Source organism: Bactrocera tryoni, chromosome 2, assembly GCF_016617805.1.
Source record: "Bactrocera tryoni isolate S06 chromosome 2, CSIRO_BtryS06_freeze2, whole genome shotgun sequence".
NCBI classification, from domain to species: domain Eukaryota; kingdom Metazoa; phylum Arthropoda; class Insecta; order Diptera; family Tephritidae; genus Bactrocera; species Bactrocera tryoni.
The window spans coordinates 14727782-14750485 of NC_052500.1; the positions used below are offsets into that span (position 1 = coordinate 14727782).

The window sequence follows — 22704 nt, forward strand, 5'->3', positions numbered from 1 at the left end:
TTTGCACAGGCGCAGATAACCTCAATAAAGTAAGTTCAAGCAAAATCCTTCGCTTCTTCTACATGAAAAAGTTGGTTAACAACTTTTCACACTTTTAAATACTTTTAATAGCAAGCCATTTAAAATAATAACGGATATTTTCATGCATTTCACACTTGAGTGTGCACCGTTATCTGCTGTGTGACAAGCGCAAGACACTGCCAGTATGCATGCCAGGTAATTTGAGTTGATTAAGAAACTTGCTGGCACGCAAACTACTCATTTTACCCAGTCGACGCCAGCTTCAACCACGCACAACTACCGTTATGGCGCACTAACTCACAACAACCGTTGCATTTTGACGCCGTAAAGTTTATGCTTTATTACCGTTGGCAAACTTTCTTGTCAATGCATCAATAGCTGCTTAATAACAACTCCGAGTTGACGAGTGGCGTGTGAGAGAGCGAGCAAGAGTGAGAGAGTGTGAAGTAGTGAGGATATGAGGAAGTAGAAGGTGCAAATTGAGATCAAGCGATTGCTCGTGTACCTGCTGTGGGTTCGTAGCACTTATATCCCTTAACCTCCTCCATCTTCGCATTTCTTGCCTGTCAAGCGCCGCTGTCTGCCGCAGTTTGGCTTACGAGTGACAAGCTTATTTCTAGAAAATTAGTTTGCTACGATTGGTATGGTGTGCAAGTTTCGATTTTTTTTGTTTTCTGAGTTTTCACTGTTGTGCGTTTGTGTTATTCGCAGTTTTTATACCCTATAGCACATAGCTGCCATATTAAATGAACGAACGAAATTTGTATGAACAACTTTTTTGTTTGGCAATTTATGTTCGTATAACATACTCTTGTAGAACCCCCAGAGCTGATCTAGTGGCTGTTGCCAAGAGCTTACTGAAATTATGGAGAGAACACTTCTCCAGTCTGACGAATGGCAGTGAATGCATAACAGCAGGAGATCGTGAACCTGTTTCCCAAATCGATGACGATGGGGCAGACGTCCCATTGTGCGACCATGAAGAAATTCGAATAGCAATTACCTGTCTGAAGAACGACAAAGCGCCACGGACCGATGGATTGCCGGACGAGCTATTCAAATACGGCGTGAAAGAACTGAAAAGGAGCATGCATCAGCTTCTTTGTGTAATATGGTTGGACGAAGTCATGTTCCACGATTGAAATTTAAGTTTAAGATAAGCCTGCTCAATATCGCAGCAGTCGATGGAAGGATGAGCCAAATGAATGAAAGCACTCCAGCTTTAAGAGTATTCGGCGCAGTACCTGCCGGTGCTCGCAAAGGAAGAGGAAGACCTCTATTGGAAAGACCAGGTGGAGAAGGATCTGACTACACTTGGAATCTTCAATTCTAAATTAAGTTCTTGTCTAGAAACTTCTTTATTTGTGAAGGGTATTCTAGCTGCGCTGCAAACGAAGTTCACGTTTTTGTTTTCTCCTTCAACTGGCAGCTAGTGCAACCCATATTGGCGGCTGTGTTGAAAGCGCAACTTGCTTCTGCTGCACGTAAACACGCTTTGGTTGCGCCAAATTTCACCTTATTTTTCGTAATTTTTTCGCAATTTTTTGCTGCTTTTCGGCCATTGTTTTGCCTTCAAAAATGTTGCAACGATTCTTAATATTTTGCTTTTCAACTTTTTGCCCAGCTTACATAGCTTTGCGGAATTTATGTAATTTTACGCTCACAATTCAACTCGCAACTTTATTTTTGCTGCAGGAAAAGTTGTTACAGCTTGTGCCGCGTGAAAGCATGTGTGTGTGTGGGTGTGCGTATGCTGCAGCTTCTCAGCGCTGGAGATTTGCATGTCGGTAAGTTGAGGCGCACTCTGTTTATACGTGTGTGTGTGTGTGTGCGCTGCTAACGGTATTAGTGGCTTTTGTGTCGTTTGCATTTCGCTTTGATTTACATACGAACTTTGTTCTGCAAGTTGTTACCTGCGCCGTTGTTGTTACATGCAAACGTTGTTGATTTTCTTGTTGCAACAACGAGTAAAAGTTGTAGCTGTTGTTTGTCGCTTTTGCGGCTGTCACATGTTGCCAGAGAGTTATGAAAATGCTTGCCTCTATAGAACTAAACACATAAACTTATACATATATATGCTTAAATACATATATATGTACACATATGTTATGTATGTATTCAGCTCTGTGTACTCACAAGTGTATTGTTTACGATTTGCCAATTTGCAAGTTGTAAAGGTAGTCCATTTGCAATGTTTGACTGTTGCTGATTTGTTGTTGTTACCGAAAAACTTTTGCCAATTCCATGGTATGGCAACCATGCCACATCGTCTACTAAAATTAGTAACAGCAGCGACTAGTCTGCGCCTGCTGCCAGCCGTTGCAATTTGTTATACATACTAAAACTGTACAAAAACGAACAACAACAACAATCACGATTTGTTTGGCGAAATGAAATTTGCACATTGATTGTTTATGTGATTTCATTAAATATATAGTCGCCAGTTGCAACTGTAAAAAGGTGAAAAGTTTGCCAGCATATGTTTTAGTTTGGTAGCAATACGAAATCTCGGCTTATGGCCACTAAAAATCTTTGTGCAACTTTATTTGCACTTTGTTCCTTAAAGTTATGGATCTTCTAAGCATTTTAGGAAAGTAATATGTAACTCTTCTTTTGATGGTTGCACTCCGGCAACATTTTGCACAAAACCTTCTGTAACAGCACAAATGCTTTATGGAAAATTTTTAACCGTTCGATAGTGTTACCCGTAATTTTCTTTGGCATTACAACAGTTGGTCGGTCTGAGCCGAGAATTTTTCAGTTGCTTCCATCCTTTGCGAGGTCATGCCAGTTGTACATGCCAAGTGAAGATATGTGCAATGCATTTGGTCCTTCTATTGGATGTTTGGGCGTCTCGAAAGAAGGAACTTTTCGCTGGAGCACCATTTTCCATGCGAACTACATGACCTAACCAGCGCATCCGTTGGGTTTCTAAGTGTTTAACTATATCTATGTCGGCGTAGATCTCGTACGAAGTACGTAATTTTTGTTCTTCAAGAGAGGACTCACCAGGTTTAGAATATTGGAGATGGTTGTGGTAGTTCCAAGATATGCTAATACCCTAACTTTTTCCAATTTTAAGTGTATGGTGAATTTTCCAGGCCTATAGTCACACTAATAAGATTCAGTCAGTGTACCATATTTAAAATGGAGTTAAGTCTTCCTCGTAATATTATGGAAAGAACCTTATCTGCAATGTTAGAAAAGCTGAACATTTTCGTCTTTCTTCATCCGTTGCACCACTGCCTGCTTCGCCATTTCGAAGTTTCGAGGAGTGTTAGTTCCAATTTTGGAGTGTACTCTGGGTGTCTATTGTCAGGTTACCATTTAATTCGTCGAATTGGTAGACGAACTTGACTGCCCGTCCAAAGCATTATCAGAGTTTAACTGATAGCAGTTGCGGTTGCTAGTTCTGAACGGACTCATAATTTTAGTTCCATGAGGAACATGAACGTTTGAGCTTCGCTCCGACCTGTCAAGCGGCGCGGTCTTTGAAGTGTATAGCGGTGCTTGTTGCCTAACGCTTGAATGCGGGAAGAATTGACTTTGTGTCAGCTTGTTGTTGAGTTGCATCGCAATAAAATACCAGAGCCAAAGAACAGCGGAGTCCTTAGGCCGTCACCAACTCTACAAAAATTGAAATTTTGTGGAGGTGACCAATGCATTGATTTGAGCTACTGTGCTTTCGGGCACAATTACGTTACGTAACTTGTGATGTGACTTATGTCCGTAACTCATAAATGACTTGAGCTATCGCAGAAAAAATCTTCAACCCATACTATATATTTGAGATTTTCATTGCCACGACTGTGTTAGGCTGACTTACATCGATTGGGAAGGATGTAGTATCGATCGCCTCCGAGTTGGTGCATCTTGGATAACGCTAAATGATCTGGGACCTTCATGGCCTTTCAACTCTCGAACTTGAGCTTAGCTTTTGAAATGAATTATGAGTAGGATGTACTCTTTAGAATTTTTGTAGAACTCTGATCGATATGATCGAGTGACATCCATCAGAAATGGTTAACGGTGTAATGTCGCAACTATCCCGTCTTTCTTGTATTAAAGCCCTGAGCCCAAGAGTACGTTCACCTTCCCGTCGTCGCTAGCTTGGCGTGATAGATGTTTGCTGAGAAGACTTCTTCTTTGTCTTTGTACGGATCGCCTTTGAACGCATATCTTCAGAAAAACATGCGTGGTCGGACGTTTTGGTGGAAAGTTAAACAAAATAAGAAAACAAACAATGACAGTGGGAAGGGCTGGGAGATCGCAACCGAAGTCCAGATTGGTGCCGGAAGCGTCGCTAACTAAAAGTAGTGATTAGCGCTCTGTAATTCAGTGGTAGGAAGTTCAACGCTAGGATCTTCTAAGTATATTACTATATATAGAGGAAGCCAGTGGAAAACTGTCGACAATCAACGCAGAGTATCTCACGTTAGCAAAGGACTCTCCGCTAGACTTATGTGAGGCTCTACACGAGACAGAAGCAAGACTACACTACCTAGAAAGCAGAATATAGACATTCGCTTGGTAGCCAACATCGTAGAGCGCTGCCTTGAAAAGCAGGTGTCTGAGTAGCATGATAACAGACTCGGGTGAGCCAAGAGGATGCTGAGTGAGAGCGAAATGGACTAACTGGAAAACAGAAAAAATTATGAACGCAGATTGGTTCTAAGCCCCTGTGCCCGCCCTTTAAACTTTGGAAAAATATATACAAGCCTCTTGATTTTAAAACGTTAAATTCATTATATCAGGGCTTCATGATGATTGCTGCTTAAGAGATGTGGGTGCCTTTTTATTGGTAGCTTGTGTGTTCATTTTCCGTACGTTATGAGCACGACCAAAACACACTTTTCAATCGGCAGCTGCTGTGGACACATCTCATTTAATATTTTTTTTTTCATTTTTATTATCGTTTTTTCGCCCGACTTGTTATACCGCTTATTGTTTGGTTAGTTGCTGTTCGTGAAACGCCCTCGTTCAGCTCCCACCCGCTTGCAGCAATTCACATAAGAGAAATCGATGTTTAAGCTGCGCGCCCTCGGAGCTTATGTGTACACTGCACTCATGTCTTAACATGCAGCTAACTGTATATAACGTATATATGTATAAGCGCATATTTACATGCAGTGCTGCTGGCGGCACATGCATCCGTTGGGCGGCTTTCATTAATATTTGCGCTCTTTACAGCGTTTTCATACTCCGCTTGCGCTTGTTAAGCTTCGGCTTGTTGTTGTTCGCACAGCTGCTGATGCTGCCACAATGTTATTGTTTTTGCGGATTTAAATTTTTCTTTTCTTGGCTAACAAGTCGCCGCTGCAGGCGTAACACATTCGTTAATTTTTCTTGCTTGAAGAAGAAGTTGAAGGCAGCAAGAGCGAGGGAGCTGGACTCAAGCGGTGGCTGCTGATCATCTTAACGGTAGTGTAAAGCTGTTTGTTGGCGTTCGCCTTTCAGTTTTTAATAATGCAATTAACGCCTTCTTTGCACACACACACACACACAAAAAGTTCCTTGTTGCTTGCCTCGAAACGAGTGGGCTATTGTAGTGCTTGTAAAGGTTTTTGTTGTAGTTTGAAGTTGTTTTTGTAGTTGTAGTTATATGTTAAGTTGTAGACCTAGTTGTTTTTGTAGTTGTATTTTTGTTATAGTTGTACTTTGTACTATGTAGTTTTCGTTGTAGTTGTTTTTGTGGTTGTAGTTGTATTTTAAGGTGTTGTATCAAATATGCAGTGTAGTTGTATTTTCAGTTGTAGTTGTAATTCTTTTACTTTCATCTCAAATTTTCACTGCGCTTCTTTTCACCAGCGTCTTACTCTTTCTTCGCATTCTTCATCTCGTTGCGGGCTGCATGCTCTTGCTCTCCGCATATTGCCGCCATTGTCGGCAGCTGCAAACTTGGCTAATTATAAGTTGAATTGCATTAACGCTCCATTGGCGTGGCTTAAGTTACTTAATTACAATTGTTTTCGTGTGCACTAAGGCAAAGTTTTGGCCTTCGGATTCGACTTTTATCTTAATGAAGATAACACTTTTGTTATGGCAATTTGATTGGAGCAAATACCTACCACGATTGTGAATTAATTGACTCAATTAGCGTAGCTCACAACTAAATTAAAGTAAACATTTAGTTTACATTAAAACGTAACGGTGCTTTTGTGTTGAATCACATCGAAAAAACATTTGTAAATCTATCTGTTCAGCGTTCATTTGTGTATAATCTGTTTGTGGCATGCTTTTGTTGTTATTGTAGCCATTAAGCTTACTGCATTGCAGAAATTGGTTTAAGCAGCAGCCACGAATGCATAAATGATGCTTATGAAATAAATCGGCTTGTTGGCATTAATGCCCATAATGCCATTAATGTTTCACCCAAAAGTGTGCATGTGGTCGGCGGGAAATCGCACGAGTACCCTGTAGGAAATTTTCTTAACTTATAAAATATAGATTCTTCGATAGAATAAAAAAAGGCTGTTAAATGTAATTTTCATCGATATCTCAATTCCCGATATTCCCAGAGTACAAAACTAAGAAGATCATCTTTTATCGTCGTTCATCAATTATATACCATCTCACATAATTTGTTATTACTTATTGTCATCGCATTCTATATCTGTAGTTTTAACCGTCGATGTTGATTCTGAAAACGATTGATTGTCATATTGTGTGGTTAGAATTCTACTCTGGATAAAAATGATTTATTTTCTAGCCCAGATATATTGGGGATTTTCGTCGCCGGGTATCGCTAAATGACTTGAGAGTTCACGGTCTTTCAACTCGTGGACTCGAACTTAGCTTTGGAAGTGGATTGTGAGTAGGATTTGCTCTTCAGCACTTGGGCACTTGGTTGTGATATTTTTCACCTAGGTAAGATGGAGTGACACCTATCAGAAATAGCAGAGCCCGATTACTGTTTAAATCCTGACAGACCGTACAGTACGTCCGGTCTTCTTTATTTTCGTTAAGTTGGCATGGTAGATGTATGCTGAAATGACCCGATGAACAGTTAGCCTTATAAGGGCATGCGTCAACCATGGCCTCGGCTTTATGTTTAGGCAACCGTGGAAGCATTAAATATGTGCTCTCTGAACCAGGCAGTGCCTTTGATGAAGTTCTTTAATACCAAAAGCTTTATCTGTGCAACCTCCGCTACATCGTCAAGAAATCCCCGACCGATAGTTGGGATTCTTTTTCTATACAAATCGATCACTTCGCCAAAAATAACAAAAAAAATTCAACGACAAGCAATTTCTTTTCCAGAGTTGCAGAAGGGCTAGAACATAAGCGGTTTGGGTCAAATGAAGAGCACGCTACAGACGCAACCCAGTTCTCGAAGGATCTTTTGTTTAGCAAAACACAAAAACTACTCATGAGTTCTTTCGAGTAAGCTAAATTTTCTTTAATATATCTTTTTTTCAATATTCTATTACGTTGCCAGAAAAATCTTCAAAAAATTATATATATGTAAAATATCTATGCCAGTTATTTGTCGAAGTTCGGTACTTAAGCTAATCTAATATATCTGTCGAGTGGTGATTTTTATTTGAGCTCACAGAGCTGGTAAGGTTAGGTTAGGTAAGTTGGCTGATATCTTCGGTAAACCCGAATAATCCCACAGCTACAGACGCCTGTCCGTTAGGATGCCCAGAAAATTTAAGTATTTATCAAAAAGTTCATTTCATATTGAAAAAATGTCCAGAACCTGCCACAAAGGCCTCATTATGAGAGTGCCAATCGGACAGTGTCCAGTTAGGATACCCACTATTGCGGCGATGTGAGCTAAGAGCTAGCAATTCACTGAACTTTTTACATTGCACACTGATCGATAAGACTTTCGCAACTCCATAAGGCTTGTTGGGGTCGCACAAAGCAAATAGATCCAGCGTCTGAGTACACGAACCCCTGTCGTTCGCATCATAATAGAATTTGGCAAGGAAAGACACCCTGCATTTTCATCACCTTTGCAATTTCAAACGATTCAGTTTAATAAGTTAAGAGTTTGATATTACTGGTGAGGGGTTAGTAGCAATGTTATCGGTGTGCCTGCAATCTTCTCCAAAAAAAACCCGCACTTTGGAAAAGTTCATCTGTCTATATCTTAATGGCTGCTACTTCTGCTTGAAAGACCTTACAATGGTCTGCCCGTCTGAAACAAGAGTTCATTCAGAGCTCTTGACTGAAGACTTACCCTACAGCCTTTCCCTTAAGCTTCGAACCATCCATGAAAAAGCTCTCTGCGTCTTTCCTCCAGCGATTCCACCATACCCACATTTCTCTTGGCGGTATCTGTGCGAGAAGTGCCACTAGGAGTTGGTTCTGCGGCGCATTTGTCCAAATTATTAGGGGTGCATTTGAAGTGAGAGTCTATTTCGGAACGCCCGTCTCTGTGACCCTTAATGTTTTCAGCTTCCCAAAGCCTGTTAGCTGGTGTGTACTTTCAAATGCTCTATGGTTATTAAAGACAGATTATGCTTATTATGTCTTGAATAGTGTAATTTGTTATACCCTTACAAGCTGAGTGGATTTAATCATGTTTCTCTGCCTATCTGTGTACTTCATAACTGGTCCTTCACTTTTTGAGATATCGATCTGAAATTTAGTATGTTCTTTATTTGTTGGAACCGTCGATATCGAACTACTATACCATATAGTTGCCATACAAATGAAACCATCGGAATAAAATGATTGTTTGGGAAGTTCTTTCATTTGACGAGACATCATGACGAAGTTTGGCATAGGTTGCTATCTAAAACAATGATGTAATCTTCGAAGAAATTTTTGAGATCGAATCACAACAGCATATAGCGGATATATAAATTAAAGTCCAAAATCCAATTTGTACGTGAAAAATTTTTATTTGACAAGATTTCTTTGCGACTTTCCGCATAAATTATTGTCCAAATTGACAAAAAAGGTGTCCTGAAAGTACTCTAAAGGTTTGAAGTTCATAACCAAATGAAGAAGAAGACTTTTTTTAATACACCTATGTGATTGCTGTTTTGGGCGTTAAGTCTTAAATCGCAAAAAAATATTTGATGTTTTTAATATTCAATATACTCTCATTTCTGATATTTCACTTTTCCATTATTCCCAAAAGTACCACCAGAGCTCTTCTTCTTCTCGCTCAAATTATTTAGCAAAATCCTATAATGCTCTCAAAGTTTTCTAACGTTTTTAAATGGATTAATTCTGCAAAGTTTGCCCTGCCCTTGCCTTATTCCTACAAACTGAACTCAACTCAAGTTCACCCTGTTGGGAAGTGGTCATTGTTAGCATTGCAATTGAGGCCGAGTCAGCACTCGTAAAGTAAAATTGACCGCCGGCTGAGCTAACGTTTATTTGTGTTCGTCTTAAACGAATTTCCTTTTAATACACTCATCGACGCAGCACGAGCTCATTGCAAGCGGATTATTTAAATTTTGCACACAGCGATATACATATATATATAATGGTATGCGTGTGTGTGTGTGCGAGTGGCATGAAGTGCAAGTGCGGCCTTGCTTGAGTTGTATGCGCTCACATATGCATACACATTGGCATATTAAAAACGAGGCAAAACGATTTACAAGCGGAGCGGAGTTTCTGTGCCAACCCGCAAGGATATAGCTGCCGGCGTAGCAACAATAATTCTTAGCTATGTTGTCGGTGAACTGCTCGATGAGACGTTGTGCTGCATAGCTTTACGTGTGAACTTTATACGCATGCACACACATGCGCATAAAAAATATCCACAGTCATGTGAAAAGAAACGCAGAAGAGGTTGTGAAAATACGTGTATATTATGGAAAATAAAAGTAAATATGTGAGTGCAGCGCTTAAACGTTAAAGTACGTATTTATGCGTGGCGTAGCTGGGTCGCATGAGGTCGCCTCAATTGACAGCGGGGGGCATGGTTGGTGGTGCCGACGCCTGATGGCCACTTGAAATTGGATTTAAGTAGAGTATGGATCTGCTTGCATAGGCCGCCACCAGACTGTTTGCTAAGCGTGCTGTGCGTTCGGTGTTTTCACATGCCACGACTGCCAGCTGCTCTGACGTGGCATGGTCAGCTCGTTGCTGTAAAAGCAGTGATGTTGCATTTAAAGGTTATAAAAACGAATTTTATTGCATTTTAACAACACGTCAAGAGGAGTGAGTTTAATGGTGTTACTAAAAGACGGCACGTGTCTAGGCCTCCAAAAAGAAGAAAATATAAATTTTTTTTCGCAACAATTTTCTTATATTTAGTGAATACTAAAATAATAAAACTTCGTTCTGCTTTGTAGTTGGTCGCTATTAAGGCTTTACACTTCATTGCTGCCAACTGCTACGCGTGCATTTTTAATGTATTTTTATGAGCTGATAAAGACAGCATTTTTATATTTTTTTAGTAGGTCTTTTAACAAATTAAATCACCGAGGAAATGGTTTAATATTACAGTAAATAGAAATGGTAGACGTTTCTGCGGTTTTTATAGCTTTTAATGATAATCTTTATACTAATATTTTATAATTATTGCTAATTGCGTATATTAAAAAAAACAACAAGAAAAAACTTAATTTTTTCAGCATGAAAAGTCTTTATTCTCATTTTGATGGATCAGTTTACACAGTAGCTATAAGCTATATTGTTCCGATCTGAGCAATATATTCGGAAATTATAGCAATGCCTAAGGTTGTACTTTCTGCCGAATTTCATTAAGATACCTTGATAAATAAAAGAATTTTCCATACAAGGACTTTAGGTTGATCGGACAGTTTGTATGGCAGCTGTATGTCTATAGGGGTCCAGGTGTCCGATCTGAGTAATTTATTTTTAGAGAAGCATGGAACAATTTTCTATTATAATTCTCATGAAAAAATCTCGTCGAATGAAAAGGTTTTTTATACAAGAACTTAGGTCCGATCGTTCAATTTGTAAGGCAGCTATATGCAATACTTATCCGATCTGAACGCATTTTACGGAGATGATACTATTGTCACTCCTAATTTCGTGATGATATCTCGTTGAATTTAAAAGTTTTCCATACAAGCAATTGACTCCGGTCGTTCAGTTTGCAAGGCAGATATGTGCTGCCGTTATCCAATGTAGACGGTTCCAACAAATGAGAAGCTGCTTGGTGAGTAAAGGACTTGTGCGAAATTTCGAACCTGTATCTCAAAAAGTGAGTGACTTCTTCTTCTTAATTGGCGTAGACGCCGCTTACGCGATTATAGCCGAGTTAACAACAGCGCGCCAGTCGTGAGTGACTAGTTTGCGTATTTACAGGCGGACAGACAGATATACTTGTACATGGCTACATCGGCTCAGCTTGTCACACTGATAATTTATATATACACACTAGAGGGTTTCCAACGATTCCTTTTAAAGGTTTCAAATATCGTGGAAAGCTTAATATACCCTATTCAGGATATAATTAATATCCCTTTTAGCAAATTGAGCAAGAAATATATTTTTTTCTTCAAAAATTATGTATATATTCTTAAGAAATTATTTTCAGACTTGGAAATAAAAATTGTTACAATATTGGCGTGTAAAACTCACACAAAAGTAAAATTTCTGGTCATACTGTACCTCCAACGAGTAATGGGCAACAGAGCGTATACGTAATATATCTTACTTAAAATAAAAGTCATAAATTTATTCTCAGAAAAATTTTGTTTTTATGAAATCATATGTAAATAATTTAGCTTTTCTGTATTAAATTCATAGAAAAAATCAATTTCCTTTGATTATTATCGGCTGAAGCTATGAAGACTAACAGGGCGTATACGTGACATATTTTGCTTAAACTTAAATCCTTAAAATATTCTTTTTACGGAATGAATATGAAAATCGTTTTACTTTGCTGCATTAAATTCATAGAAAAAGTCAATTCTTTCGATTATTATCACCGCAAGCTGTGATGACCAACTGGGCGTATACGTAACATACTTTCCTTAGAAAAGTAAAAAAAAAAGAAAAACAAATAAAAATTCATAAAAATCTTTATTTATGCATGTGTAATACACTAATCTAATTTTTTGTATTAAACTTACGCAAAAATCAATTTTTTTTGTTTTTACTCAACAAATCTGAATGAAAAATTTGCGACCAATGTGCTAAGAAGTCTGTGGGGTATTTGATATGTCCTGATAACGAATTTTAGTTCAAAATTCCTCAATTAAGCATGTTGATGTTGTCAATTTAATAAATATTGGTGGTTTGCCACCTTTATCCTTTGACAATAACAGAAAAAATCATTTTCGGTTTTAGCAGCATAAAATTAGCAAGGAACAGCCTCTATCCTTACAGTCGCAAATTTATTGTAAATTAGTAATATTATAGTTTTTAGCAGTGTTGATCACCATGGCGTATGCGTAACATATTTTGCTTAGACTAAAATAGTAGATAAATTTATTCGAAATAAATTCTTAAAAAATGGCCCCTTCATGAAGGAATATGAAAATGGTGTTACTTTCTGCATTAAATTCGTAAATAAAGTTAATTTTCTTTGATTAGTATCGTTTCAAGCTGTGATGACTAGAAGGGCGTATACGTAACATAATTTTCTTGAAGTAAAAAATTAAATTAATTGTCAAGAAATTATTTAAAAATATATTTTTAAGCAACAATTTGGAAAAAGTTTTACTTTTGTATATTAAATTCACACAAAAGTCGATTTCCTTTTCTTATTATAGCTTTAACCTGTTTTGAGCAATAGTGCGTATACGCAACCTGTGCATATCAATAACTTAACCCATTTCTAGCAGAGATATTTCAGCTAATTATACAATGTCGGCTCGTTATACATGCCACGTGACACATTTCGCCTGTGCAACCATGTAAACTGCCATAATAAAACTCATAACTCTGCCGGTGCCACTGGGCGTATGATTGATATACCACAATTACTGCAACGGAGGCGTAAAAGCTGGCATATTACATGTGATGAAATAAGCATAAATACGTTTGTGTGACTGTAAACTGTCTACATGCATTTATATGCTTGTGTGTGTGTATGTGTTTCGACTTGTGATTATGTGTGCACGACAAGTTGTTGGACATGTGTGAGCAAAGCTAAAGCCGGAAATGTGTTGGAGTAAATTTAGGCTTACCGCTGCAGGCATTCCTCGCGTCCGGCCAATGCCAATTTAACAATATCCGCAAATACCGGAATCACAACCCAATCGTTTGGTTTCGTCACTGTCGCACCAGTTGTTACCGTTACATCTACCGCTGTTGTTGTTGCTGTTGTCGATTTAATTATTTTTCTGCACGCCCCCACCGCACGACTGCTATTACTGCTTGTCGTACTTTCATTGCTGCTATTGTTGCTGCTGTTATTGCCTTTGCCATTGCATGTAGCGTTTGCTGTCATTTCCGGTGCTACCAGTGTTGTTGTTGTTGTTGCTGCTGCTGTTAGCTCACCTATGTAGCTGCTTGTGGCAGAGAGAGTGTTGGCTGTTGCAACTCCCATTGCCACACCATCACCTACGGCGGTCTCAAGTGCCTGGCCCAGCCCAACTACACAGGTGCCAGCTGCTGCTTCAACGGCGTCAGCAACCACACAGGCGAGTTCCGTGCTGAGTGTTGTAGGTGTTGCCGGCATTTGCGCCTTTACCGTTGTGCCATTTATTGTGGCGCCCGTTGCCGAGCTGTCCAGTGCGCAGTCTGTTGTTGTTGCTGCTGTTGTATTCGCTGCTCGATAGACCGCAGCAGCAGCAGCAGCGGTAGTGGCAGCAGTTGTATCAGTCTTTTGATGACTCTCGTTCAGAATGCTGGCTTGCTTGTGCCACAAATCGCCATGTCCCTCAGCATGTCGTTGCATGCAATCCAATTGCTGACACGTCATTTGCAATTTGCTCCACTAAAATGTACAAGAGAAAGGAAAATGTGGCTTAAGTGAACACGGAAGGAATATGTGTGTGTGTGTTTCTAGATATAAATTTATTCTTATACACATACATAGATAAGTAAAAGACGCATTTATGAGTTTGTTTGTTCGGCAGTAAATTAAGCGCGGGAGCAAATCAAATTTGGTGGCGAAGATTCCATTAGGTTTTTGTGTCCAAATTGAGTGCCGGAAATGATTTGCCATTATTTATACTTTGCTTTTATTGGGCGACATAAAGTTTTGTTGGCGCACACACATACAAACACACACGCGGCGTAATAAAATACACCATACTAATGGCGTATTCTCTTTGGCGTAGAATCAAGTCGTAAAAGCTTGGTGGTCCAAAGAAATCTCGGCTGGAGGGCGTTTTATTGACATTAGCGATGCATATGACGAAGATGAGTGTATTTGGGTGCTTCCGTAAGTCAAACTAGCGCTGGTTACTTTGAATAATTATTATAATAGGTCATTAAAGACATCTCTAAAAAATCTCTTCATGTATGAGCTTTTAATTGTAACGCGATGGAAAATATTAATGGTTAAAATTTGATTATTTTAAAACATTTTTTATGATCAATAAGAATCGGAAAATTCATAGTTTCGCAAGAAATTTATGAAAAAAATGTTATTTTCATAATTTTTCTATTAAGTTAATCGTTTACAAGACATCTATCATCAAAAATCAATGATAAAAAAAAAAAAAATTAAAAAAAAAGAATATTTTTAAGAAAAAAATTAAGCGATATTTTTTGTAGTAAATGTCCTATAAAACTATGAGCTTTGTAATTTAGAAGGATTTTTTCACTGCGTTATAAAATTAAAAGCAAAAAAAAAAATTGTTTTTATATAATCCAGCTTCAACTTTTAGTATATTTTAATTGGTTAGGACAGACACTATGAAATAAAATTTTTTTTAGTAGTCAGTAGCGAAAACTGATAATAAAAAAAAGTTTAATACTTTAGGGTGGAGGACTTTCCTCTTACAATTAAGAGCTTATACTTGGAAAGGATTTCGTAGAGGTGCTTAAGAACCTACTTTTCAAAGTCCTCAGAAAAAACATATACTCGTTATTTTTTAACCACCTTAGTGTAGATGTATATGTATAAGCGCGAGTTATTTGATTTGGCCGATTCTTGTGCTGATTAAATATATCGGATTTGAGTATTCTAGAGTATTCTAGAAGAAGGAATTTTTCAATAAAATTAATAATTTCGAAAGACCCAAACAAATTCTAATATGTACTGTTTTGTGGTAGGACAATAAATTTAGGAAATCCTACATACAGAAAGCATCCCTAGCGGTGTCTTACCATTTGTTATCGCAAGTTGTACTTGTATTGATATTAAGACGGAATTAATGCAGCCATCAAACCCTAATAGACCCGATGCATCAATGGATATTGTGGCGAAAGTGTTTAACAAGTCGATGGATATACTTTTCCAGTATGTTTAATATTTGAGAGACACCAAAGATAGTACAAAAATGCCCTGCCAAATCCTCCTCGAGGATATGTACTAGTAATGCATATCACAGTATCACGACAATGGCAGGGACGGGCCGGTAACAGTTCACTCCTGATGCAGTTGGAATGTACTACTGTGATCAAATTGAGTTTTTAATTTATACTTCGCGTGTTTTTCGAATCGGTAAATTTTTTTCTGTAAGATGGTTGTACGTATACTCTTAGTGACATCTATGCATCTATGACATTTCACGTCAAAATATTCATTAGTATTTGAGGTACGCGTCGTTTGTGAAGCTCTAAAAGTGAGTTCTTCGATTTTTACTATATCTGAATTTATTACACAAAGAAGTGCGAAATGCACCATTTCATACTCCATTGGTTATTCGTGATCATTTGGACACATTTTCAACTAATATCGTTCCGCAAGCCTCGTATTCGCCTGATGTACCTGATTTTACTTCTGGCTATTCAGCAAATTCACATGATCACTCGGAGGACACCGTTTTGACTCAATTGAGGATATAGTAAAAGCTGAATCGAAGAAGGCTCTGATGGCCATCACGACGGAGGATTCTTCCAAGTGCTATGATGTCTGGAAAATTCGTTGACATAAGTGTATTGTTGCGGGTGGGGATTACTTTGAAGGAGATGAAATGGACAAAATTCACAATTCACATTCAATTTGATCACAGTAGTATGTAAGTAAGACCTGACTTTGCTGGGGGCGGAGTCCAGTTTGTGAATACGATCAGTAACAATATCAAAAGATTAAAGCAGTTCTGCTCTCTGTAAGGAACAACTTGTTCCGAGATGAAGGCAGAATTCGTAACGAGCTCGAAAACAGTCAGCACTAAGTTAAAAGATAAGGTTTGTCTAGGCGCAAAGACTGGCACTACCTCCGAAACTGAAGCTAAGCTTGGCTCCAAGACGACAACAACACCATCGGCAAACGGAACCGAATTCTAAAGTCTTCAAAACAGGGGGAGATGCCAACATTTTTGCTGCTAGTAGTGCGTTTGCCTAAGAATGACCTGTTTTTAAGATCGATGAAAGCAAGTTATGCTGGCAAGCGTCGTGTTGTTTACCTATTCAAAAGGGCGCAGCTACAATCTTCAACCAATCAGGAACTCACAAAAGAGCTGCAGAAATCCATTCATCGAAATGCAGTTTTACCCAATTGTAAGCTCAAACCGCCAGATTCATTTTGATTCTGATCGACTAGTTTATATGGCAGCTCTAGTAGTGCGATCTGAATGATTTCTTATGTGATCGTATCGATACTTTGGACAATAACCCGTGCCAAATTTCGTGAAGATATCTCATCAATTAAACGCACTTTATATCGAAGGACTTGATTCTGAACGTTCAGTTTGCTTCACAGCTAATTACTATAGTAGTCCGGTAACTGCGGCTCCGTTAAACTAATAGCTTCTTGCGATAAAGAGAACGTGTGTAAAATTTTATATCGATTTCTCAAAAACCGAGGGACTACTTCGCGTATATACATATTAACCATTTAGATACAGATTCTTCAAAATTTATTTCTGAGTGTTTAGGGTATAATAATTTGAATTATTTCGCAATATTATTTAAATTCCCATAGTCAAGGCAAAGGAGATACCACCGAGGTCTCTGTTAAAATATTTTATATTTATATATATTCCTCATATGAAACTCGTTTGGGAACGATCCTTTCATATGTTATATTAACGATAAAAAATTCCAAATGCTCAAATGTAAGCGGAATGACCTTTAAGATAGTTATGAGCCAAAAATTATGCAAAATATAATTCATTCATCGATTCTGACATGACTCGTCGAAGTAACACATTACAATACTGACCTGATAATCTTACAAAACGGGTGTATGTTTATTAAAGGTTTATAATGCTAAGTGATATGTTATGAAGAGGTCTTAGTTGAAGACTACCATAAACAAATTTTTGGCATTAATTATTTATAGAATTCACTTCAGTGTTGGCTACCATAGTCATTAACTTTATGAAAAAGTACAAATCGTTTGAATTCCTATTGGGAGGCAATAAACATTAAATACATACATACAAGCTATATACCATGCCGAAAACATTATCCTTATGTCAAATGCCATATACTCACATAAATGAACGCCACAAATTGCACTTGGAATTGTCATATCGAAAGCACGAATCAGCGATTGGAAAATTGCATTCGATATGAGCAAAGGCAAACGAACAAACGAATTTTATGATGACAGAAAGGAGCAGACGTTAACGTCATGGGCTCCTTCAGCGACATCAAAAGTGAAGCACCGTGCGGATGATGGGTGACGCCGAAAGCGATAACGACGTCGACAAACCGACGAGCCGGCATTGATGGCATTTCCTTGGATGGGGCGGTTTGCTTGAGCAAATACGAAGTGAACTGCGGCGGCAAGGAGACAAGGAGACATGGCAGCAAGGAGGTCGAGCGACTTTGCTGAGTTCGCGTGGGTGTTTCTGTGTGTGTGTGATGCTTTCGAGGCAATGAGAAATTGCTAGACTACGCGCCATTGATGCTGGAGTATTTGTGGCGGCATAAAAGTGCAGTGTAATGTCGTGCAAAGTGAACAAATTGAGCGAAATTCTGCTGGATGGAGCGCACCATGCGGCACTTACAAGCGGCAGCTTCCCTCGTTCGCCCTATATTTTAGGTCATCTACATAAATACATATGTACAATTGCCAAGCAGAGAGCATGGCTTACAGTTGGTCGTCAAACAATTTAAATGCTTGTTTGCATGTACGTGTATGTGTGTCTGTGCGTCCGTGATTCTACGGCGTCGACGAATGCAAGCTCGGCGGATCATAAAAGGCGACGCAAGTGCTAATCAAGGTTTTATGACTTGACTTTTTATTGACGCCGACAACATGACAATGACATACAAGCCCTCGAACAAACACACGCACATAGCTACCGCGTATTGGTGTTGGTGTTGGTGTCGCCAAATGGAACAAAGTAGCGCCAATATTTGCAGTTTATCGGGAAGGAAAGATAAAAAGGCGACTTGAATTGCCGCATGTTTTATTCAAAGTGATATCGAGTCTTAAGTGGTTTCTTCTGCAATGCGTTGAATTCTGCATATGTCTACATATGGGTGTGTAAAAGTATGTAGGTGTGGTTTTAACGAATGCAAAGGCGCAGGAATTTACTTAATAAACATTAATGCAATTCAATTCGTTTGCATTATTAAGTGAGGCTTTTACGAGTCGAACATTTGCTGCGGAATTATCAGTCACATGAGTATGACTGTGTTGCATAATTGATACCCCATAAGTCTGAGTAATTGCTCGTGTATTATAAAAATATACAGCAAAAATGTCACGAAAATTAAGCAGCAATATAAATATATTGATGTTATGTCCATAGCTTGAGATGATGTGGGCAAGTGGTGCCTGTGATGGTTATTTGGACGGTTGGCACATCGGTCCTATGTTACGCAGATAAATGATGTATGAGTCTTTTGCCCTCATTTTAAAAGTGTAATGAGATGGCTAATATCGATTCTAAATAACCACATTTGGCGCGAAGTCCATCCAAGCCCCAAGCCCTTCACCGTCTGACTTTTTCAAGGAGACTTTTTCCTCTACCTTTGCTTTCAACGGCGGGTACTAAATTGAAAACCTTCGAGCAGGAGTGTTCTCATCCATTCGGACAACACAAACTAGCCAGCGCTGCCGCTGTCTCTTGATTCCCTGAACTATGGTAATGTCGTCGTATATCTCGCACTCTTCGCTTCATCGACTGCGGTATTCGCCGTTGACAAAGCCCAAAGAACCTTTAATCTTCATAAAGTCGACTCATCAGATGATGTCATGGCCATTACCTCCGCACCATTTAACAAGACGGGAGTGATGAGTGACTTAAATAGGGAGAGGACTTTACTTTTCAATTGCCTACTAAGTCCAAGGTAGCACCAGTCTGCAAGAGTTATTCTGCGTTGGATTTCCAGGCTGACATTGTTGCTGGTGTTGATACTGGTTTCAAGATATACGAAATTATGCCAACAGGAAGGTGAGAGCTAAGTCGCGAATGCGATGACTGTTTGTTTAATGGCAGCAGTTATTTCATCTTGCTCTCTTTCACTACCAAACCCATTTTATTCGCTTCCGTATCCAGTCTGGAGACATCAGTCACTAGATTACCACTTTGGGTCCTACAAGAGTGTGCTCCAGTCTTCCGTCTCGTTAGTCACCGCATCTTTTCATAGAAAAACTCACGTATTTTGCCTTCTTTCTTTGTTTGCCTGCATATGTGTCTCACTTGTGAGGTAGGTTACCTGCTTTCTCTCCACTGCGACACGACAGTCCTCATTGTACAAACTGTTTATCGATCTTTACGAAAATCAAATGTTTCGCTTGCAATTGTACGTAAGGAAGTCGAGATATCGTTCCACAATTTCCTTACACCGAGTTTCTAATTAGTGTTCTCAGAGATCAGGGCACAAGTTGAGTAGAAAACCGTTTCGCTGTTGCTTGTGATAGTAGCTTTTTGATATCGTAGCTTTCCTGTGCTTGTTAACAGGCGTGCTTTGTTGTATAGAGGCGGGCGCGAATCTTCGCTGTGGTTCGAGTCGATAGAACCATCCCGTTGCGTACGCACGTCAAGGACACTGAATCATGTCGTTCACCTATCTCAACATATATCAGTGGTTTTGAACTTTTCGATCCGGAGACAGCCAATTAGCTTGATGAATTTTCTTATGGTAGAATCTAGTACCACTATATTTCGGTCCCTTCGAAGTCAATCAAGCTCAACATATTTGCAGATGTTTCACCATGGAGACTGGATTTACCGACTGTTGTGCTAAAGCTATCTTATTTGCCCACCATGTCTTTAAAATTCGCCAAGCACAATTTTTATATCTTGGTGGAGTAATCGTCAAGCATCTTTGCTCATATCGTCCTACTCTTCCGTCGTGGCGTGAGCGAAAATCAGTGTTGTGTTGAAAAATTTTGCATACATGCGGATTATGGCTAGACGCTCATGTACCGGAATCGATTCCAGAACTCGACGGCTGAGTCTCTCTCCCACCAAGAATCCCACACTGAATTTGCGTTGCCTTAGATAACCGCTGTTGTAAATGTCCCATGGACCTACTCGTCATGGTCCTTTTCCCTTCCATCGCATTTCTTGGACGGCGGCGATGCCAGACTTTACGTTTACGCGGACATCAACCAGATGGGTGTTGGCTGTCCATTTTGAGACAGGGGCTGATTGTTTCAAGACCGCCGCTAGCCCTCAGCTGTACCTCTGGCGAACAGACGATCTAATTAGACTTCAGAGAACCTTCAATCCGATATCCAAATACGTCGGAGTGGCTCCGCTGAAGCTTCCTCTTATTAGACTATGTTAATAAAATAGTTGAAAATAAGTTCAGGACATTATTAGCGAGATAACGTTTCAAATTAATGGGTCATAACATCACCTTCTTGATTAATTTATTGAATTACTTGAAATGAAAGTCTAGTGTCTCAAAAACTATCATTGACTCCACCATCGTGCATCCTGAACATCTATTACGAGCTTCCAACATCTGACATTAAAGCACGAATACCGGTTTCACTGTTGCTCAATAATTATGGGCCCCCTTTGGCGTATTGCAAGCGGTGTGCACATACTTTTAATGCTCTTTGAATTATTTGCGCGACATACTTGAAACGCTTTCAGACGCAGGTGGTCTGTTTATCGTGCAAAGCGACGGAGGGCGCGGGCGAAATAGTGCCACAGACATCGAGTGCGCACACATGCCACCAGCCACCAGCCACCAGCATTCAATATTTGCGCCAAAGTGTTTATCAGAGCAAATAATTTAATTTGATTTAATGTATATCGGCGAGACGTCATGTGAAGCTTTCAGTCGCGCGGCAACACACACGCATACACACTCGATAATGTGTGCGGACAAATATGAGCGAAGCGCTGGGGGAGCAAATACCAAAGTTATGAATATACTGGATACCCACATTCTTGTGTGTGTATATGTGCGCTTACAAATGCAAACTATGCAATGTGTACCGACGACAAATAGAACCAACGGTATTATTCTGCTCCACTTATGGCTTTCAGCCGTCTCTAAGTTGCTCGCGGGTGAAGAACGAGCGGAGCGTACCCTGCTGCACTTTTGGCCAAACCAATGCAAAGGCGATGAAAGCAAAAGTCAAAATGCTATGCAGCAAGAGCTGGTTAGGTGGTCGCAGCGACCGCGGGGTCCACGGTATCCACGGGGTCACAGTAGAATGGTGACGTACGAAAATGGCAACCAATTTGATTTGCAATGTGGTCGGTGTTGGCTTGCGCTTTGTGTGAATGCCAGTGTGCAAGTGTGTGGGTGTGTGTGTGGCCACCAATTCTGACTTCCACCGACAGTCGCTATGCCAATTCGTGGCATAAATAATGCCAAATGCCAAATAACCAGCAAAGGAAGCGGTGTGGCTAGGGCAGCCAAAGAAGAGGAAGAGATGTTGAGAGGTGTGGCTGCAGCAGTTGTAATCTAAAATTCGTTGCCGCTTTTGTAAGTGTTGGTGTGCACACACGAAACGCTACGTCGCTTGGCCGGCACTCGCGCTTATGTATTGGCATTGGTTCGCTTTCAATATTTGTGTTTCAGTGATATTTTCCATTTTCACTGGAAATGGCTGTCGAACCACTTACATCATAACTCTCTGCTTGTGTGTTGGTATCTGTCGGGAGTTCGAGCTGGTGGCCAGCACAAGCCATTCAACTATTCGTACATAATTGATTAGTTTTGTGAAAGCTGCTGCCAGTGCTGATGTTGAATGCTCATTGTTGTTGGGAAATTTTGGCAGTTCCTTTTTATGGCACCAACAAGCGGAATGAAAGCGCATGGCTCGCCTGTATAAGTCAGCACGTAAGTGTGGGTGTGCTTGCTTGTGCTGCCAACGAAAATGCATTCAATGATTTAATTGCAATTTGCTAATTAATATATTGATGGCTCAGCGTACGTAATGCAGTCGATGCCACTCTAATTGGTCCATTTTACTTTTGTTTGGCTTTTTCGTATGTGATTTGGGTGGCTGTTTGGGAGCTCGCTTGTAAACAAATAATAAAGCAATGATGAGCATTGATTTCGAAATTGAGATTAGATTTTGACAGTAAGATTTTGAAAAAATTCCGATTTATAGCTCGACAGAGTGGCCTTCTGGGTCGGTGCACTCGATCCAGTGACGGAGGAATTCTCTTTCTGGAGGTATGTGAGTGTATGTAAACCTCCGCGGAAGCTGTAACCTTGTTATTCGATTGGGTTTTCTGTCCAGTTAGTGGTTTCTTCCAGTTTGAAAACCAAGAAATATCCCAAAGGTCAATAACTGTTCAACATAAA

General features: G+C 39.6%; 1 protein-coding gene across 2 annotated transcripts in view; it reads right to left on the reverse strand.

Annotated features, from left to right (window-relative positions):
* LOC120769265 (ras-GEF domain-containing family member 1B) overlaps nt 1-22704 on the reverse strand; it is a 243140-nt gene that overhangs the window by 90161 nt on the left and 130275 nt on the right. For both annotated transcript variants that reach the window (XM_040096172.1, XM_040096171.1), the window contains one exon: nt 13098-13849. In XM_040096172.1, the coding sequence (XP_039952106.1) occupies nt 13098-13849 (752 nt within the window). The remainder of the gene's footprint in view (nt 1-13097; nt 13850-22704) is intronic.